The 20,800-nt window shown below is 40.5% G+C and overlaps 1 protein-coding gene across 2 annotated transcripts in view; it reads left to right on the forward strand.

Annotated features, from left to right (window-relative positions):
* GAS6 (growth arrest specific 6) overlaps positions 1–20,800 on the forward strand; it is a 47,180-nt gene that overhangs the window by 17,728 nt on the left and 8,652 nt on the right. For both annotated transcript variants that reach the window (XM_048494736.1, XM_048494735.1), the window contains exons 4-13: positions 223–276; positions 3,950–4,072; positions 4,765–4,887; positions 7,601–7,726; positions 8,676–8,797; positions 9,768–9,886; positions 12,336–12,525; positions 16,072–16,236; positions 18,675–18,843; positions 20,042–20,214. In XM_048494736.1, coding sequence (XP_048350693.1) covers positions 223–276; positions 3,950–4,072; positions 4,765–4,887; positions 7,601–7,726; positions 8,676–8,797; positions 9,768–9,886; positions 12,336–12,525; positions 16,072–16,236; positions 18,675–18,843; positions 20,042–20,214 — 1,364 coding nt within the window. The remainder of the gene's footprint in view (positions 1–222; positions 277–3,949; positions 4,073–4,764; positions 4,888–7,600; positions 7,727–8,675; positions 8,798–9,767; positions 9,887–12,335; positions 12,526–16,071; positions 16,237–18,674; positions 18,844–20,041; positions 20,215–20,800) is intronic.

Here is a 20,800-nt window from a genome sequence, read left to right on the forward strand (position 1 = left end):
AGCACCTGGTAAAGTCTGGTAGAAGATTGTACAGTTTATAATGATGGAGTCAAAATATTTAGATTAAATTAAAATACATTTAGGGCATTTAAACCTCTATATTTTTATATTAAAGTTGTACTTTGATTAATCAATCAACTATGCAGAATAGAATATTAGTAGATACGAAATTAGTGAATTTTTGGTTTCTTGCTTAATAATTATTTTGTTTTTGTTCTTCAGCATGTGTTAAAACATATGGCTCAAGAAGTCCAGATTTCCATACATGTGTGCACAGTAAGCATTTTTTATATTTCTATGTGATAGTCAAGTATGGTGTTATTTATCCATCATGGATCACTGCAATTCACATTTAATTTCATTTACATTGTTCCTTGTCTCCTTGCATTTAACAAAGCATCGATGTCTTATCCCCTACAGAGTAGGACATACTATTTCCACCCTTCTGTTTTCCCAAGGTATAAAGTGTAAAAATTATTGTGGAAAATTCTTCTGTTTGCATGATACTAAGGACCATACTCAGTTATGTGGAAGTTGTGGCAACTCCTTTAACTTGACATAATATTGTTCTTTTCCAAAACATAGTGTAAGATTAACCTCATTTTTTGTATTAGTTTTGGCCAAGTATATTGAGTATACCTGAAATCAACATAGGGCCATTTGGAATAGGGCAGGTTAAAAAAATGCACAGAGAGTATATTCTCTGGTTAGTCCTGCAAATATTGCTTGAGATCCTTGTGGTTTTTTCATCAGGCAATCTATGAAGTATATTTCATTTTTTAAAACCATGGTTCATGTGATAAACTGTGTCTCTCTGTGATACTCAGTGTGAACTTAAAAATGAAATCCTAGTGATAACAAATGGCAAATGCCGGTCAGATAAATGTTTGGTGCTCTTTCCATTTTGTTTCCCATTCTGCTAGTATAGACCTGTTCCCAAACATTAGTTTAAATGTTGCATTTTTGTCACTGCATTTGTGCACCAGTCTCTGTATCTTTATGTTATTCCTCAATTTATTTCTGTGGAAGTTAAGTGTAGTGTCCTCATGATGCTGTCTCGAGTTTCCCCTGGTTTTGTGGCACATTGTTGAAAATTTACTGGAATGTGGGTGTGTGCAAGATTTTGACTGCACAAAATTCAGAGTATATTTTTCTTTTAAACAAAAACTGAATTAAAATGTATTACATGGCAGAGAGAGGCAAAATTATAATGAAGAATCTGATCCTCCACAGTGTTGCAAGTCTATTAAAGTGAATGGACTTGGAAGAGTGTAATTTTTTAGGATTGCATTTGGACATTTGATCTGAAAAAAAATCTACATGTAATATCAAACATGTCTTCTGGGAAAAGAACCATAGGAAACTAATGTGGTTTTCGTGGGTAGCTAAAACACTGTCAGTGATTCTTGAAAAACCACGTATAACATTATGGAGAAAGGATAATTTTTACCAACTTCTTAGTGTCTTAGTCCAATCCAATGAAATGGATCGTGTAATCTTACCAACGTATGGCCCTGCAGACTAAAAGAGGCAGTTTGCACACGGTTAAGCTTTCGAAATCAGGGGCCATTAACATTGTGATGGATTTTCCAGAATATTAACAGATGCGGCATCAACTTAATTATGGGGCTTATTTATTTAATATGTTTCTGTTCTTTTCTGTGGTATGTAAAGCGGTTTCCAACACAATCTGTAAACAAATAATTTAAGACTCATGAGACATGGACCTAAATTAATATTGCATCTAACATTTCCTGACAACTAGTTTTGGTGGGTTTTCCGGGCTGTGTGGCCGTGGTCTGGTAGATCTTGTTGCTAATGTTTCGCCTGCATCTATGGCTGGCATCTTCAAAGGTGTATCACAGAGAAAATTCTGTTACACACTGTGAACCCTAGATCGAGCCCAAGACCTATGGCTTACCTGTTTATTTTTCCTGATATAATGCAAATATCTCAAGAAAGGGGTAGCTTATTTGTACTTTTTCTGAGCAAGAGGATTATAATTTCTTGTTGCTGGCATTACCTGCCAGAAACAATATCCACATTATTGGCATAGAGATCTCACCTGTGGTCAGATTCACATTGTGAACTGAAATCTCAGAAGTCAGGTCACAAGTATGACCATTTGACAGCTGAAGAGGTCTGGTTCTTCGTTGCATTCTCCTGTGGAGCTGGTGGCAGATAGGGGATTATTAGGGGTGGGTGGGCTTGGGGCAAACCAGTGGTCTGTATGAGTATTGTAGTAGAGGGAATCCTGATACACAATCTCTTCCCAGAATTGGAAGAATCTGATTTAAAGAACATTTTCAGGGCTTTAACAATGTTATGCTGCTCTTCCGGAAACAAAAATAGTGTTCCAGCCATACTTAAGAGCAGTGGTTCTCAACCTTCCTAATGCCACGACCCTTTAATACAGTTCCTCATGTTGTGGTGACCCCCAAGCATAAAATTATTTGTGTCTCGATTCCTAAGACCATCGGAAATATGTGTTTTCCGATGGTCTTAGGCGACCCCTGTGAAAGGGTCGTTTGACCCCCAAAGGGGTCGTGACCCACAGGTTGAGAACCACTGCTTAAGAGCAAAGAAGTTCTAATATGAGTGTGGCAGACACTGTGGCTGTATAAAAAACTGAATATTTCACTTCTTGGTCCCTACTGCAGCTTCCTAACAATTTTTTTCCCTCTTCTGTCAGCTCTGCAGATATTATGCTTGTAATATTTAAAATCCATTTTGGAAAGCAACTGATGAAAAGGTGCAATGAAAACCTTTCAAATAAATTTATTGATAACTGAATGGTAACAGCAGTTGTGTGTGCCAATGTGAATTTCTTCTGCAAGTGCTTTAGCATACCTTTCTTCCAAGTTTTTTGCTTGCAGGGATTTGCAAGTCCAATAGATTTTGCTTGCTTTTCTGAGTGAAACTTTCTGATGAGATATTCTGATTAAGTGCCTAACCCCATTCCTTTGTATACATCTTCAAACATTAGTGTCTGCGTTTCAAGATAAAATATTATAGATATGTCTGTCTTGAACAGAGTATATCCACATACCACTCCTTAAGAATCAGAGGTTTTTCTCTTGCTTTCTCACAAAAGAACTCTGTGGCATGAATCAAGATAAGTTCTTATCTCCTCTGGAAGATTTCTGAAGTACTATCTGCTCAGCCCTAGAGCTAGTCTCATAATTGAGTCACAATCCTATCATATTTTGAAACAGAATAGAGCCAGGGGCAGAAATACAAATGCCCATCATAATGTGCAGGTGGCAGATAATGCTCATGGCAATCAGGCCCAAGGGTAAAAGGTTCATAGTCCTTTGCATGTGAGAAAATTCACTTTGTGTTCAAAACCATAGCAGGGAGTTCCACGAATAAAGCTCCCAGCACAGTTTTTCTTTACATGGCAGGCATTTGCAGGCTCAGTTTAGATCAGGTGTTTTCCACTACTGCTCCACATCATTTTGCAAAGCCGTAGCAAGGGAGAACAGCACCCGGGGTACGTGTGTGCTTTGTGACCCTGCCATGCCCCCACCCTGGAACCCCACCCCGCCACACTTACGCCATGCCCCCCCACTGGTGTGCACCCGGTGCAAGACGCCACCCCAGCCTTCTGGACGCTACACCACTGTAATTTTGTTATCATAAAATGGTACCCTCACAACTACTGTTTGCTCCACTGGGAGAATGTGTACTGGTATAGGTATTGTTATATTTGTGGTGGGAGGGAAAGTGTTATGCTATAGCTTTATCTAGTCAGATATCAGAAGATAAGCAGGGTCAGTTCTTGGAAGGGAGGGGGAAATGGAGATACTTGAGCCAGAGAAATTAAGTCTTAATGATGATAAAGGTGGCAAAGTCTTGTGTGGTGAATTAGAAGGAAGGGACTGTGGTTTCTTGTTTAAGCATCTTATTTCAAAGCTTAAAATTTTATTATATGGATTTCCCCCCACAGATCTGCCAGATCAGTGTTCACCTAGCCCATGTAATAAAGAAGGTACTAAAACATGTGAAGATAAGAAGGGTGGGTTCTTTTGTCACTGCAGAGAAGGGTGGCAAGGAGACAGGTGTGAACAAGGTAAGTCTGTTACTATGCCGCTTATGGCACTGTGTTTCTGTCACCCACCCACTTCAATCTTTTTTCCCTGTATTAATTAGTTGAGTTGCAGAAAAATCCTAACCTCTAACCATAGAGTTGGATCTTACCCGCTTTTCTGCTCAGCTTTGCTACGTTCTCCTCTTTACTATAGCTGCATCCCATATGGTATTTTCCATGCAAACCTCATGGCATTGCCTTTTTGGGTGGCCAAAAGAGACCCTTTCACTGATTCCCACCAGCAGAACACAGATTAGATCTAGTTCTTGACTGCTAGTAATAGCTTTATGAAGTCCACAATAAATAAATCAATCCAGGACATCAGCTTTTTCAACCAACGCCATCTTTGGATTTAGTTTAAGGTTGTTCACCTTTATCCACTTGACAGAAGGCTGCTTCTGGATGCTTAACTAGTGTCATTTGTAGACTGCTATCAACATGTTGATAACGTGTATCTCAAAAACTGTGGGCTATCTGGTTCAGCACCTTCATTAAAATATTGAAAAGGAATTTTGCTGTAAACATTTAATATTTTTCCAAACTATCTTGTTCAGTTCAGTTGGGCATCTTCGATTTTCAATGCGGATCTGTCTGGATCAATCCTACTGTTTTGAAATATATTTTTCCTCACCTCATGTGATTTTGAAAACTCCTTCTTTTATACCTATATCCAGATGTTGATGAGTGTGTTAAGAGGAATGGTGGATGCACACAGATCTGTTTCAACAAGCAAGGCAGCTATCGCTGTGCTTGTCAAAGTGGCTATGCTCTTCAGAAGGACAACAGAACTTGTGAAGGTAAAATGTTGTGATTTAAGCTTGTTCTTTGTTGTGCAAAGCAGAAAGGGTTTCTCAAAAGGTTGCTGCACAAACTTGGTTGGAATAAATAAAAGCCTCACAGCATCCATTCTACTGGGTGAAACATTCCATTCATTATAAAAATAGTCACATTAGTCTGCTATATCAAAACCAGAAGAGAAGACTCTGGGGCTTCTTAAAAATTACAGCTCACTTGCTTCTAGTCCAGAAAAGCTCAAGCCACAATGTGGATTCTTGTCCAGAAAAGCTCAAGCCCCAATGAATGTATTAACTTTTGAGGTGCTAAGGGATGCTGTACTGCATTTATTATTGTGTCAGCGCTGAATGCTGAAGCAAACTATTGCTAATGCTTCTTAGTTTGTCACACATCCATGGTTTAAGATTTCATTATGAAAAGCCAGGAATTCATGCCGAGGCATGCCTGAAGTCATACCACAGGACCAATCCAGCACCATAGCAAAGGCATGATTCACAAAGGATTGTGAAGTGGATTGTGCCAGAGTACCCCAGCTAACCATTTTTTTTTCAGAAAGAGAAAAACAGCATCTGGCAAAGTGTGATTCCCCCCTTTAATCTTGGTGGATTGCCATTGCATTATATCATGAAATGTTTAAAAAAAATTCTGTGGAATGAAAAATAAGATTAATTACTAGAGAAATGTTGTGATGACAAGGTAAAGATTTTTATGATAACTCTTGGATTTTCCTTCCGATAAGCTGTGATGTAACATTTCCATATGAACAAAACCATCATTTTGTGGGATGCATGTCAAGGAAGTTAAATCTTTCTCTGCCCCCATTTTTCTCTTATTTTTGTTAGTCAAAAGTAATTCTGAAAAAAAAAGGAAATGAGCAGTTAAAAAATGAAGGCAGAGAAGAATGCAAAAGACGGCTCTTAAATGAAGATAGTGTAGTCTGAATTTTAAGAGGGTTTTGGGGAAAGTAGAGCAATCTGCAAAAAAAAAGTTGCTGCAACATTTTAGTGCTATCCCAGAATTCCCTTCTGTAATATGTCTCCCAAAAAACAGGGCTGTCCAACTCTGGTGCTTCAAATGTTCATGGACTACAATTGGGGCTGATGGGAATTGTAGTCCATGAACATCTGAAGCACCAGAGTTGGACACCTCTGCCTTAAGTCATGCTAATTTCCATTAAAATCAAATGGGGGTAAGTGCAGAGCTAATTTTGATAGTGTAGGGCAGGGTGTGCGTGTGCGTGCGTGTATTCCAGGAAAAAGTGTATTTTCTGTGCAGTGCAGTGATCAGAGGGAAAACCCCAGAACATCTGCCTTCTTAGAGAAATTGAATTGCTGGCATATGTTAGCCTGAATGGCTTTACCAAAGTGTATTTTTTATTTTTGGTCTAAATTGTTCATCAGTTCACATATAGGGATTCCTTCCACAAAGCATTATGTCATAATTAAGCTTCTTGTCGTTTGTGTTGCTGAATACGGCAGGGAAATTTCCGGCTTTGAGTGCAAGAGAGGCTGGGAAATGTATGGCTTTCAGTGCAAACCTTTCGATTCTATTCACCTAAAAATTACTGTGTGATTCCATTGCATAAACCTTCCTGCCTTCTTGAACAGTGGCAATTTTACCCTTCTTTGCTGTGTGTCTGTGGCATTTGGCAGTTCTTTTGATTTCAAAATTCTCAGACATCTTTGCAAAGCCCATCTCTACCAAACTTCTCCTTGGACTTTGGTGTTCACCCTAACCAGAAATACCTAGTACGCCAGAGCAAGGAATCAAACTCAGGTCTCCCCAGTTCAGCACTGTAACTATTGCTATACTGTTACACGACTTAAAATTTAGCACTTTAGATAGCCATGAGTGCATGTTTGATGATGTACATTTTTTCTACAAATGTAAATCAGACTGGATGCCTTGTACTGATTCTCATCAGCGTGGTGTCATGGTTAAGAGTGGTGGACCCTAATCGTGTTTGATTCCCTTCTCCTTCGCATAAGTGACGGATTCTAATCTGGAGAATTAGATTAGATTCCCTACTCCTCCACATGCTTCCAGCTGAATGACCTTGGTCCAGTCACAGTTCTCTCAGAACTCTCTTAGCCTCACTTATCTCACAAGGTTCCTGTTGTGACTGAGGGGGGGAGTAAGAGAAGATGATTATAAGCTGCTTTGAGACTCCTTTCAATAGAGACAGGCAGGAGATAAAAACCAGCTGTCCATTATCACTAGGCAGATGTGAATTTGGATGGACAACTGCTTGTGATTCTTGTGTAAAGAAGCACCAGGTAGAAACCCATATATAAATTCTTCTTGCTGGATAGTCTTGTTTTGGTTTCAATTCCTGGCATAAATTCACAGTTATGTGTTCTTTTTTATGACACTATTTCTATTTATGACACCATGGTTTCAATTCCTGGCTTAAATTCATAGTTATGTCTTCTTTTTTATGACACTATTTCTGACCCTACTTTACACAACTATCATTTTTCAGTGATTTTTTTTCTTCATTGTTCCTCTTTCAGTAAGTTAATAGCTTTTATCCAAAGTTTACACCTTCCCAACATTTTATTTCTGGGAACTCTGAAGTTATCTCTGACATCTACTTTTTAATCATAACAATGGCAGGATAATAGGCTCTGGGCCAGATTTTGATGTTAGAGGCCAATAGCTAAATGAGGTTGAAGTCCCGATTATTGTTGTTAAATCTTCTCTGCTCCCTTTCAGATATTGATGAATGCACGGTATCGCCTGGCATCTGTGGAGAAGCTCAGTGTAAAAATTTAATAAGTTCTTATTCATGCTTTTGTGAGGAAGGCTACAAATTTGATGATGTAAGAAAGCTTTGTCAAGGTTAGTAAATGAGATGAGAAATTGATATGTGATATATTACACTGCTATTTTGAAGTTTTCCTCTTCTGTCGCTAGATTACTTTTCACCCTCTAGAATGCCAATTCTAATATTTTGCTATCCAGGAAGAATGAATTGGTTTTACTAATGGAAGATGCTGTTACATCAGGAAAAGTCAATCTGTTCTATTAGTTGAACAAACCCATAGGATGGCTTTAATGGGTTAAAACATGCCTAATTTTTATAAAAAATTATAAAGAGAATGATTGGGATCCATAACAGTCGTGTGAGCAAACTATCTGCTGTGTGAGATGCTTCTACACTCAAACATGGACTGTATAATATGGCCAACTGGATTCTTCTGACCCTGAAGAATTTGCCAGAATTTTTCAGGAACTTTAAGTTTTGTATGACTTACTGCTGTGTGTTTTAATAACTGTAGCACGGAGCTGACGTCAACTATATCCAGTGTTGTATGTTTCCTTCCTTAGTTGTTAAAAACAGGTCTGTTGCTACTCAAGATATTTTTGCTTCCCTTCACATAACTAGAATAGGGCTTTCTCAGTAGTGGTTTAACAAGCAAGTGAAGACGTATTTATATAAAAAAGCTTTACCTATGTATTGATTAACTTTACTAGTTCAGCTTTCTTTGTGCCACTGTTTTAGTTCTTCGTAAAAAAAACTATTCTGGCATATCTGTTTTAATTGTACCACTTTATTGGTAGTATTCTACATTGGCTTGGATTCTCTTTTTGCTCATACTAGAAAAAGACAGGGAAATGTACAGTTTTGAGTTCAACCCCATCCAGAATGGGTAACACCTTCAGTCTGGGGTCAGGCTTTCCACTCATTAATAGCACTTCAGTCTTAGGGATCTTTTTCCAATGCTTTACTTAAAAAAATGAATATAAGAAACAATGTCTCTGCTTTTCCCCTGCTGGTGTTATACAGATGTGGATGAATGTGCACAAAACTTTTGTGAGCAAACTTGTGTCAATTCACCAGGAAGTTACAGCTGCCACTGTAATGGAAGAGGAGGAGTTAAGCTTTCCAGTGACATGAATACCTGTGAGGTAGTGCTTAATTCTTCTTATATGAGTAGAGGATCGTAGACCCCTTTTGCACATGCAGAATAATGCACTTTCAATCCAGTTTAAGTCCACTTTGCAGCTGGATTTTACTGTATGGAATAGCAAAATCCACTTGCAAACAATTGTGAAAGTGGATTGAAAGTGTATTATGCTGCATGTGTGGAAGGGGTCTTAGTTTAAAAGCTTTGAAACAATAATATTCAAGGGAAAAAACCTGGGTCTCAATGAGAGTTGTAAAAAGCTAGCACAAGAACTATGAATGCCGATATCAATCAGGAAGCCTGCTTACAAAGAGGTCTGTTGTAAGATCCCATTAACTGGGTTCTCAAGTAGAAAATATATTAATTGTAAACATTATAGCCACCTGGCTTTTGTATAGATGTACTAATGTTTCTATGCCCAGTCTATGCTATGGGAGCAACAGTGGCATAGTGGTTAAGAGCAGGTTTGATTTCCCGCTCTGTCACTTGAGCTGTGGATGCTTATCTGGGGAACTAGATTAGCCTGTGCACTCCAACACATGCCAGCTGGGTGACCTTGGGCAAGTCACAGTTCTTCTGAGCGCTCTCAGCCCCACTTACCTCACAGGGTGTTTGTTGTTGGGGGGCGGGAAGTGAAAGGAGATTGTAAGCCCTTGAGTCTCCTTACAGGAGAGAAAGAGGGGTATAAACCCAAACTCTTCTTCTTCTTCTAACTATGCACCAGCCACTAGAAATGTATTAAGTGACATCTTTAAGCATGAATGGTGTAGTTGTATTCCCACCCACCCCATACAGGAGCACATGCATGCACGCTTGTGTACACAGACAAACTTTTTCTAGGCAAGTTTACTGACATCAAATAATACCATTAGAAGATTAACCAAAGAAAATGTATTGCTTGTCAATTTCTCCTGTATCTCAACAAAGTGTCTGAAGAGCTTTGCTCTGTTTTTGGTTTTTCCCTTGTATAGGATATTTTGCCTTGTATATCTTTTGCTGCTGAAAAAAGTGTTAAGTCACTCTACCTTGGAAGAATGTTTAGTGGCACACCTATTATCAAACTACGTTTTAAAAGGAAACAACATACAAGGTAAGAATCCATTTTGAAGCATAAGAGAATAGTTGTGTAGCTGTTGTTTTTATTGTACTGGGGTGTGTTTGTTTTAATTGTGTTACCTGACAGGTAGATTTCTTGTAAACTTTCTAGGGCCTCCATGGTTAGCTGAAAAGATGTCTCGTGTACATACTTTAATAAATATAGAGAATCAACAACACTGATTCTCTAAGCCACAGATGACAGGTGGAAAGTGGAAACCATAAATGTCTATTAAAATTATCTTCTTTGGCAGAAACATCTGCTAACTTCTCTAGCAGGAATATGTTCCCATCAGTTACATTTTATGCTGTCATTCTCCTTCCTTGCTGCACTTTCCATTGTTCTTATCTTGAGTACTGCTAAAAGGGGGATGTTGAGACACCAAGATAATGATAATTTACAAAGATAACAGATTGGGGGTGGGGGGAGGTTGCAACCTCCAGAGGCCTGCCAGGTCCTCCCAGGCCTTCAGGGACCAGCCAGATCCTTGCAGCCCTCTTTGGGCCTGCAAGACCTTTACAGCCTCCTGGAGGCCTGCAAGGTTATCCCAGGGCATTGATAATGCTGAAATACATTCACCATCTCTTCAGTTTAGAAAGAGGCCTGAAACAGGAGAGGATCACACATAACAAAAGGCCTTGATGATAATCCCTTGCAAGAACCTAGCATGATGTGAGAAAACAGCAGTTCCCCACCCCCACTCCATCCCCACTTTTGTCTACAATAACCTGCCCCCCCCCCCGGGGTGGAGGGGTGGGGGCTGGAACTGGAAGACCAAGTAGTTAGTAGGCCACTTTGGCCTAGCCTGGTAGCCCGTGGGGAGAGTGAGGCAAAAAAACCTTACAGGCCATGCCGCACTGGCTAGCCCAAAGGTCCCTGCCAGGTGGGGGAGTGAATGCACCATTAAAGGCCACGTGGTCAGGGCTGTGCCAGCCTGGCTCAGAGGTTCCCTGGCATCAGAGTTGCAACAGGGGAAACAGAGTCCTTTCCTGCCCCCCCCTCCCCGGCTATTTCAAGTAGCTGTAGCTGCGAGGCTCAACAGGCCTCCAAAACAACGCAGCAACTTACAGCCAAGAGAGCGAGTGCTCCTCTCGCTGGCTGACCTTGGAAAGAGGCCCTCCTCTCGACCCGTGGCCTTGAAAGAGGCTGAACCCTAGCCGGGCGCTGCCTTGATAGGGTTGCCCGGCCCCTGTCATGTGATGGTTCCCAGCCACGTGACAGGCTCCCGATCAGCCCGACAGGGGGGAGGGCAGCCGCTCCCTCCTCTCCTGCTGCAACGGCGCCCCAGGCTGATTCCTGCAGTGCGTTTTGTGGTTTCAGACATCTTTCATAACCAGGTTTTCTTCTCAGGATGCCAAGTGCATGTATCTCAAGATCCAGTCCTGTAAAGTTGTGTAAGAACAAGTGGTAGACTTTCTATACACCAGGAGAGACAAAGAGCCCACAGGATGCCTAATAAATCTTGCAAAATTGTAGCAGCACAAAGGTTGGCCTGCAAAGTCTTGCAATAGGTGACAGTCAGTCAGGATTAGTGCATGATGGAGCCATGCTCCCCTTTCCCCATTCTTCCCTTGTCCTTTCTACATACTTTATCATCATCTCTCCTCTCTTCATTCTGCTACTAACTCCTAATTTCCCTGCCTCCAAGGGATTCCTTTCAGAAATTTTGTGAACCATTTTTTTCCCCTTTCTGGAGAGACTGCAAAATTTATCTCCTTTGTTTACTATACTCTGTTCCACATAAAGATGATTGTTCAGTCAGTTGAGGTGCAGTGACTGAGAAAGTTGTATGCTTCCACATTGCAACATAGTCCTGGCTGAATATGAGAATTATTCATTTTTACTTACTGCCTTTATCTAAACCATTATTTTGTACATTATTGAATATGGCACATTGATACAACAGCATGTATTTTTACTTTCAAACAAATAAGGGGAGCAGGGTTAGGTAAGCACTAGGTGGAGCATTCTACAACAAAGGAGGTCTGGCGTGTTTTGTTCTGTGGCGGAGGAATATATAATCTACTATTATCTTTATGTGGAATAGAGCATAGCACAATTCTTCACCTAGAGGGAACTGAGTGACACCTTCCACAATTTTTGGCAGTCTTGGATTGATATTCTCTCTTGCCTGAGGCAGCAAGATTATCGGTACCGGATAAAACTTTGACTCTCAAATTTATGCTTCAAAAATCTTGTTGATCACACAGGTGCTGCTGGACTCAAATCTAACAATATTATTTGAGTATTTTGGGGAAACTTGCTTTTTTATATATAATTTTTGACATCTCTATTCATATTGATTATATATCCTCATATCTGTCAGATACGAAATAACTTAATGGCAGTTCTTATTAACAGCTGTTATATGAAAAATACACTGTATTTTTCCCTTCCTGAAACACTGCATAATTCTTATTTTGTTTCTTGTCCATGTGTTCAGACTTGTGGCTGAGTTTGACTTTAGAACCTTTGATCCTGAAGGCATTATTTTCTTTGCTGGAAACCCTAAAGATAGTACATGGATAGTCTTGGCTTTGCGCAAAGGCCGATTAGAACTGCAGTTGAAGTATAATGGCATAGGCCGTGTGACCAGCAGTGGACCAGTTATCAACCATGGAATGTGGCAGACGGTGAGTATGGCTGCATTTCTCATGCCTTAATGCCGATATCTCCAAAACTGTGTTTCTCATATCTTCATACTTGCACCTCCAAAACTTTATTTGGAACATTTTGTATTTCTCAGAAGATGCTGTCAAGTGATTTAATATTTATGATTCAACAACAGTTTGTTTCTTTGTAACATATCCTGTTTCTGCATGGCACAATTATACCAGGTTACAATTGGTATCTTACAATCCAGGTCTATTTTATCCCGGTTTCTCCCTTCACATGGCTGCCCGTTTCTGTGAAGGAATTGAGTGAATACCAGGAGGAAATATTCCAGTTTGTTTAGAACAACCCAGGTCTTTTGTATTTACACTGCAAGCATATCCGTGCATGCGCAAACATCGCTGGTGTTCTGCATTTTGTTTGGCTGTTGTTTTGGGGCAGCAGCGGTGGGAAATGAAGCCCACCCTCCTTTCTAGTTCTGGATAGAGCCCGGCACAGGCCTCAGCACAGTAAGCAGCAGCAAAAAAACAATGGGGCGCAGCATCACTTCACATTCACTCTCACATTCTCATATCTTTGTGGAAAACGAGAGACTCCTGCCCCCTTCTCCTGTGATATGCCCACTAACATTCTGCCCCGTCCCCCCCACACTCACCTCGTCGTCCTGCGTCGCCCTGCTGGACTACTAAGACCCGCCCACGCTGCCCTCCAACCTCCAGGGGTCGGAGGACAGCGAGGGAGGGTCTCAGCAGTCCGGTAGAGCGACACAGGATGACGAGGTGAGGGGTGGGGACGGGGAAAACAGCGTGTTCCCGGCGGTGCCATTCGCACCGCGCCGGTGGGAACACGCTGTTTTTAAAAAACCTCCCTCCTGGTTTTTTGGGGCGGCCTGACACTGCTCTGGGGGAGGTGGAGGGAAGCCAGGTCGGCGCTGCTGCATTTCAGCAGCGCCGCTTGTGCGAACGGCGCCTTAGGGACGGCATTTTTGCCATCCCTAAGGCGTCGTATTTGGGCCTTGCGGAAACAGCCAAACATACATCCTTGTTATTTTTTAGTTTGAACATACTGCTTTTTTCCTTTTAAAACGTTGGATAACTATGCCACTTTAGTAAATGGCAAAGGATTTATATGGTCTGAAGCGAAACCAGAGTCCACCATTGCTACCATTTTTTGAAAACTTTATGGCATTAGGTATTGGGAAAGTTAATTATCATATCACTTGCTATGACCCATATGGTAGGAAAACAATACAAACAACCCTGAAAAGCATTATGAGCATGCTTGATATAGGGCAAATTATGGGACAGTGTTGATTTTTTAAAAAGATTGTTCAGGCTTTAAGTTCCCATGAGGTAAATAAGAAGTCTGTGTGGGAAAAAAATAAAAATGTAGCTGAGCCAACAAGAAAAAGTAGAAAGGGATGATACGGAAGGTTTTTTTTTAATTGCCATTTTTGATTGTATAAAAACATATCTACAGCAACCTACCTTTTCTACAGAAAGGGAGGAGTGGAAAATGGACTTTATCTCCTAGTGCCCAAGGCTCATTCCGCACAAGCAGAATAATGCACTTTCAAACTGCTTTCAGTGCTCTTTGAAGCTGTGCGGAATGGCAAAATCCACTTGCAAACAGTTTTTATTTTTATTTATTTTATTAAACTTATAGGCCGCCTATCCCCGAAGGGCTCAAGTTGTGAAAGTGGTTTGAAAACGCATTATTTTGTGTGTGCGGAAGGGGCCCAAGTCAGAAGCCTCAACTGGGGGGCCTCAGCCACCTCAGGCTGAGGGTCCTGAGTTCAGTTTGCTGGACTTGCTGGCATGGCAGGACCTCATTGTTTTATGATCAGAGAATCTTTTTGGGATGTATGGTGGGATCTTCAGCCTCTGCTCAGTCTTTTTATATGTAAAACTGCTTTCTGGTTGCGGTAAAGAAGAGCTGGGAAATGCATGAGCAATCTCTACGTTAGAATCTCAAATCTAAAAATGGTCCAGATGCAGTCCTAATATGCTTGTGGAAAGTGCAGTCAAGTCGCAGCCAGCTTATGGTGACTCCGTAGGGTTTTCCAGGCCACCTCTGAAAAGCAACCCTGGACTTCCTTTCCCATCAAACTACTAATCAGGGCCAAACAGCTCAGGGTAGCCTTAATACAGACAGTGTAAACAGATTATGTGTCTTGCTCCTAGTGTCCTAGTATTGAAGTAGGCTTGGTGATTCAATAAAACTTTTTTTTTTACAGTTTGTCATTTACTGATTTAAAAACTTAGGTGTATTTGAAAAGCCGAATACCCCTGGGCCCAAAAAGCCAAATAACATTCAGCTTTTTCAGCTTTTAAAACCTCTCCCCCCCCCCCTTCATTTCTCAAGCCCCTGTGGACTTGTGAGTCAGTGGAGGGAGATAGCATGGAGCTCTTTCCCCTGCCAATGTTTTTCGAGCTCTCCAGGGCTTGGAAAGCCCTGGCAGGGGCAGTTTTCCCCTCCCTCCATTTTCCAAAATGGCAAAGGGGAAGAAATGAAAAATTTAGGGTTCAGGTTTTTTAACCAGAACATTTTCAGTAATAGCCAAATAAAGCTGATTTAAAGCTGATTTGACTTTCCTGAAAATTTCTGAGTCAAGAAAACCCAAAAATTACCGATAAAAGTTATCAGTGCTCATGCCCGTATAGAAATCTGAAGATGTTTATATAGTGAGCCATCATGTTTTAGTGGTTGAGAGCAGACTCTGATCTGGAGAAGCAGGTTTGATTCCCCAGTCCTTCAGGTAAAATCTGCTGAGTAGCCTTGGACCAGTTACAGTTCTCTCTGAACTCTTTCATCCCCACCCACTCTTAACTCTCTCATCAAGTGTGGTATAGTGGTTAAGACTCCAATCTGGATAACCAGGCTAGCTTCCCCACTCCTCCGCATGAGTGGCGTACTCTGATGAAGTAGATTTGTTTCTTTGCTCCTACAAATGAAGCCTGCTGGGTGACTTTGGGCTAGTCACAGTTCTTTGGAATTGTCTCAGCCCCATCTACCTCACAAGGTGTCTGTTGTAGGGAGAGGAAGGGAAGGAGTCTTTAAATTGCTTTGGGATTCCTTGCAGGAGAGAAAGGCAGGATATGTTTTAATGGGGGTTTTATTGTAACTATTGTTTTATTGTGTTGTTCACCGCCCAGAGCCCTTCGGGGGAGGGGCGGTATATAAAACCAATTATAAATAAATAAATAAATAAATCTAACTTTCTTTTCTTCTTTTTCTCCTTCTTGCCCTTTTCCTTTTTCTTCTTTTTCTTCTCCTCCTTCTCTTCCTCCTCTTTTTTCTTCTTCCTTTTCTTTTCTTCTTTTATTATTTTTCTTCTTCCTCATAAGGTGCCTATTTTGGGGGAGAGGAAGAGAATGTGATTGTAATTGACTTTGAGCCTCTTTAAGATATAGAAAAGTGAGGTATAAAAACCAACTCTTCTGCAAATTTTTGTCTGGATTCAAAATTTCAGATAACCAAGGGTCGTTTATCAAGTAGAGTACAGAGCAGTTTTGCCTTTTGTAGCTGCAAGTATGTCATACAATAATACTTCCTTTTTCTTTCAGATATCTGTTGAAGAATTAGAGAGAAGTTTGGTTATAAAAGTCAATAAGGATGCAGTTATGAAGATAGCTGTTTCTGGAGATCTATTTATTCAGGACAAAGGACTGTATCAGCTACACCTAACAGTGGGAGGCATTCCTTTTCACACCCACCATCTTGTTCAGCCCGTAAGTGATATTGTTAACTAAATACAAATTGCAAGGATAACATAGCTCAAACCCCAAAAGTTATTTGGTAACTGCATTGAGCTTTTAATATAGTAAAATGTGTGTCTGTAATTTCTCTCATGGAGAAAAATAAAGCTATTAATGTTAAATTGCTGAATTCTCTACAACCCACTATCATTTGTAGCTGGATGAATCAACCTTTACAACTAGACCATTGTTGATTTGTGTGAGAGTCAGCTGAATATATATGAAGCTGCCTTCTTTCATGCCAGACCTTGGATCCATTTTGTTTGATATCGCCTGCTCTGACTGGTAGCAGCTCACCAGTACCTCAAGCAGACTCCCTGAGATCCTTGAATTTAACTGTTATGAATTAAATCTTGGACCTTCTGCATACAGATCATGGGCTCAGCTATTAAGTCACAACCCTTTCATTTCTGGAACCCTCCAAAAACACACTTCCAGCCTGTGGACTAAAAAAGAAAAGAGCAGATCTCAAGCCCAAGAAGCAGGCCATTCCAAATCTACTATCTGATCTTACATGCAAAGAGAAACCTTTATGAACTGGCAATTTCATAACAAACAAATAAGCCCAGTCCATTTTAACTCTTTTTTTAAGCATTTGTGAAACCTAGACTGAGCTTGTAGACGGTGAAATCTGAGTTTGCCTATGTACATGCACGAATTGTTGTGTTTTCAATGTATGTTTTACCTCTCCTATAGAGCTCCAACTGTGTAGTGGCATGAATGGCTATGGGAGGCAAGCCAGGATCCAGCTATGGGCCTTCATTCGTATGCCACATAAAAATGTAATCAAGAAAATATAATTAATCCACCAACCATGGTTTCACATTCTGATTTTATGTACTAACCATGGTTAGTGTAGTAGCCCATGTATGGATGATCACATGGTTTTTTTGACTGAAGAACTTCCCTGAGAATGCCAGGATTAAGTTAGGCTATTTAAGGGCATGCATCACATAAAACCAAAGTTAAGAAAGACTGTGATTAATAAACCTATCTCAGAGTGTGATATAATATTTTCCTTAGATTGTCCCTAATTAACTGAGTTTATTTAAAGCCATGATTTTGTTTTATGTCTTAACTGTGTTTGGTAAACATGATGACAAAACTACAACTTTATCGGAGTTGTTTTTAGATATGAGCCTTAGGCATCCTGGTGCTGGGGTTTCATATCCTCTGGACTACTAACATTTCCTCTTCATGTCTCTGAGCTAACCACGTTGGGCTATGATAAGGTGAACCAACTGCACAGAGACTCACTACAGTTTTCTGCGTTGGATTTTCTTGGAATTTAAAAAATATAGATTTATTTATGGGTACGTAAGGAGCCCCATGGTACTGTAGTCAAAGCTCTACTGATGATGTCAGTTTGATTCTGAAGGAAGTCCGTTTCAAGTAGCCAGCTCAAGGTTGAATGAGCCTTCCATCCTTCCAAGACTGGCAAAATGATTACCCAGCTTGCTAGGGGGGAACGTGTAGATGACTGGGGAAGGCAGTGGTAAGCATCATAATATGATGTAGCCCTATGGGTCAGTGTTGACCTGGTGCTTCCCTTGATTATGGTACTTTCTGCTTTGTTGTGAACTTTTTTCCCCCTAAAAAGTCACTGAATTTGCTTTTTTCACTGCCACTACACACTAAGTTAATATTTTCAATAAGCTATCTTGGTCAGTTGCGTCCAGACACCATCACCATATGTATGTCATATATGTACATCCATTTAATGAGTTTGGAATTGTGCTGGTAAGAAAGAAATCTTTCTTTCTGGATAAAATGTGATCCATTTGTCTCCATATTGCCTAAAGCTGGGATGATTAATCAAATATTGAATAAGTGTATAAAGGATTTCCCAGCTTTGATCAGTTCTGGAAGTAAGGTAAGGTGGAGAAGATGTAGCTCCTTGAACTGGAGAAGATATAGCTTTTTGTTAATAAAACACACACACACACATTCTGCACACTAGCCTTTTAAATGTGAACAGGTATATATGTGGGAGTAACTCAGCTAGGCCAGATCTCCCTTTTCTATGGTAGACCTGCCCACCACAGCTCAACTGAGTGACTGGAGAAAGCAACAGGGAGAAATTGTGGGGTGGTGGTGGTGGTTGGCATTGCTGGGGGATGTCATGACATCATTACTTTGGGCAACGCTGTAACATCACGTTTTGGCTGAATGCTAGTGTCACCATTGATGTCACTTTCAAGTTATTCCAGAAGTGGTGTCAGTGCATCACTGGCAATGTCACTGGTGAGCTCCCCACCACACACACACCAGTTGCCAGTCATGGGGTTCTTTCTGTTTCTGTGTAACCATTTGTGTTTTAATATGGTGGTCCCTTACCAGTATTGTCAGACTGCCCAACTGAGTCCTTTAATTCATGCCTGAGACCTTTTGTTCTGCTTTAATCTTGCTAGATTAACCCTCGAATAGATGGATGCATGAGAGCCTGGAACTGGTTGAGTGGTGATGATACAACTATCCAAGATACAGTGAAGTTGAATAACAAGATGCAGTGCTTTAGAGTAGCAGGAAGAGGCTCTTTCTACCCTGGCAACGGTTACGCTGTCTTTAATCTCAGTTACAGTAAGTGTTTGATTTTACTGTGTTATGACTTCTAACTCTTGAAAACAAACAGAAAACACCCCCAAGCACATGAAAATATAGCCATCTTGGGTGCTGTGTGGTTTCCGGGCTGTATGGCCGTGTTCTAGCAGCATTCTCTCCTGACGTTTCGCCTGCATCTGTGGCTGGCATCTTCAGAGGATCTGAAGGAGAGGAGCCTTCGACAATACAGCCATCCTTTTGTTTTGTTTTTAACCCTCTCTGGTTTTTTAAGTTCTTGTCTGTTGTGGAAGGTAGGATAGAGAACAAAAAAAAATTCTTAAAATTAACCTATCAGTCAAGTAATATCCTGTAGAATATACCTAATTCGCATAAATGCTTTTATGTATATTTTTATCGCTTATGAAAGTACTTGCATGTTGATATTCCACTTGTGACCTCATTCGTTCAAGTTTCTGTCCATCATGAGGAAGTGGAATTCACCATATCCTAAAATGCAGTAGTGAAAGTGAAATGCAGTAGTGAGAGCCAGCGTGGTGTTGTGGTTTAGAGCAGGTAGATTCTAATTTGGAGAACCGAGTTTGATTCCCCACTCCTCCACCTGATTGGCAGAGGCTTATCTGGTGAACCACACTCCTACATTCCTGCTGGGTGACCTTGGGCTGGTCACAGTTCTTCGAAACATCCTCAGTCCCAAATGCCTCACAAGGGCCCCTTCCGCACACGCAAAATAATGCATTTTCAAACCACTTTCACAACTGTTTGCAAGTGGATTTTGCCATTCCACACAGCTTCAAAGAGCACTGAAAGCAGTTTGAAAGTGCATTATTCTTCATGTGCGGAATGAGCCAAGGTGTCTGTTGTGGGGAGAGGAAGGCAAAGGCGCCTGTAAGCCACCTTGAGTCTCCTTACAGGAGAGGAAGGTGGGATATAAATCTGTTCATGCTACTTGGATCCAAGCCTTAACCTTTGTTTCAGATAATCTAAAAGGATGCAGGAAGTTTTGTGAATTGGAAGAGGAAGAAATGTTGAAATAGATTCATTTGGCAATGCCAAATTCTTCTCCTTGCAGGTGTAAAACTTTGTATATGCTGCTAACTATTGTCTCAGATAAGTAAATCATCTCGGCAGCGTGCTTATTTGAACCTTTTTTAAAATTCTTGGTTTTAACTACCTCTCTCTCTCTCTCTCTCTCTCTCTCTCTCTCTTTTCCCCCCAGCAAAACCTCATGACAGTAATGAGACCAGGAAGCAATGGGAAATAAAAATAAACATTCTGATTCGGCCAGCTACAGATACTGGGGTCCTCTTCGCTCTAGTCAGCAGTGAAGCAAGAGTCCCTTTGTCAGTTGCGCTTATTGATTATCATTCTACAAAAAAACTTAAACAACAGGTATATGTAAAGATTTATTTGGTGTGTGTATGGTATGTTAGCAGTTGAAGGACCATGATTAATTACATCAAAATTAAACTATTTTAAGTCCCATTGCTTTCAGCAGGAGAGATTTAAGCACAAATTTAGTTCTTCCGCTGAAGTAAATAAGACATAAAAAGGTCAGCTTTGCAGGATTGTGTCCCAGATGGCTAGATCTCTCTGGAAAGGAGAAGAGCACAAATGGAGTGTATACAGAGGTCTTGTTCTAAATTTCCCCTTTTGTAAAAATGTTATGAGTAGCCAACACGTTCACACTACAAGGATCTTTTTTTGTAGCTTGCACTTCAGTAACCATCCTGTGTTTTTTTTATACAAGCACATGTGTATCAGCAAGACTGTGTATGAGAGAAACACACCCTTTTTGTAGAGTGTAAAATATGGTCATGGTCACAGAACTGAGTTTTCTGAGAATATCAGCTATCATTTAAAAAAATAACAAGTTATTGCTCTCGTTGCTGTGAAGATGTATTTGAAAGTGTTTGGTCGATGTTCCCTGAAATCTCAGTAGCCAAATGAGCTGCTGAATAAGATGTGTAGTGGTCAG

The sequence above is a fragment of the Sphaerodactylus townsendi genome, linkage group LG04 (assembly GCF_021028975.2).
Source record: "Sphaerodactylus townsendi isolate TG3544 linkage group LG04, MPM_Stown_v2.3, whole genome shotgun sequence".
NCBI lineage: Eukaryota > Metazoa > Chordata > Lepidosauria > Squamata > Sphaerodactylidae > Sphaerodactylus > Sphaerodactylus townsendi.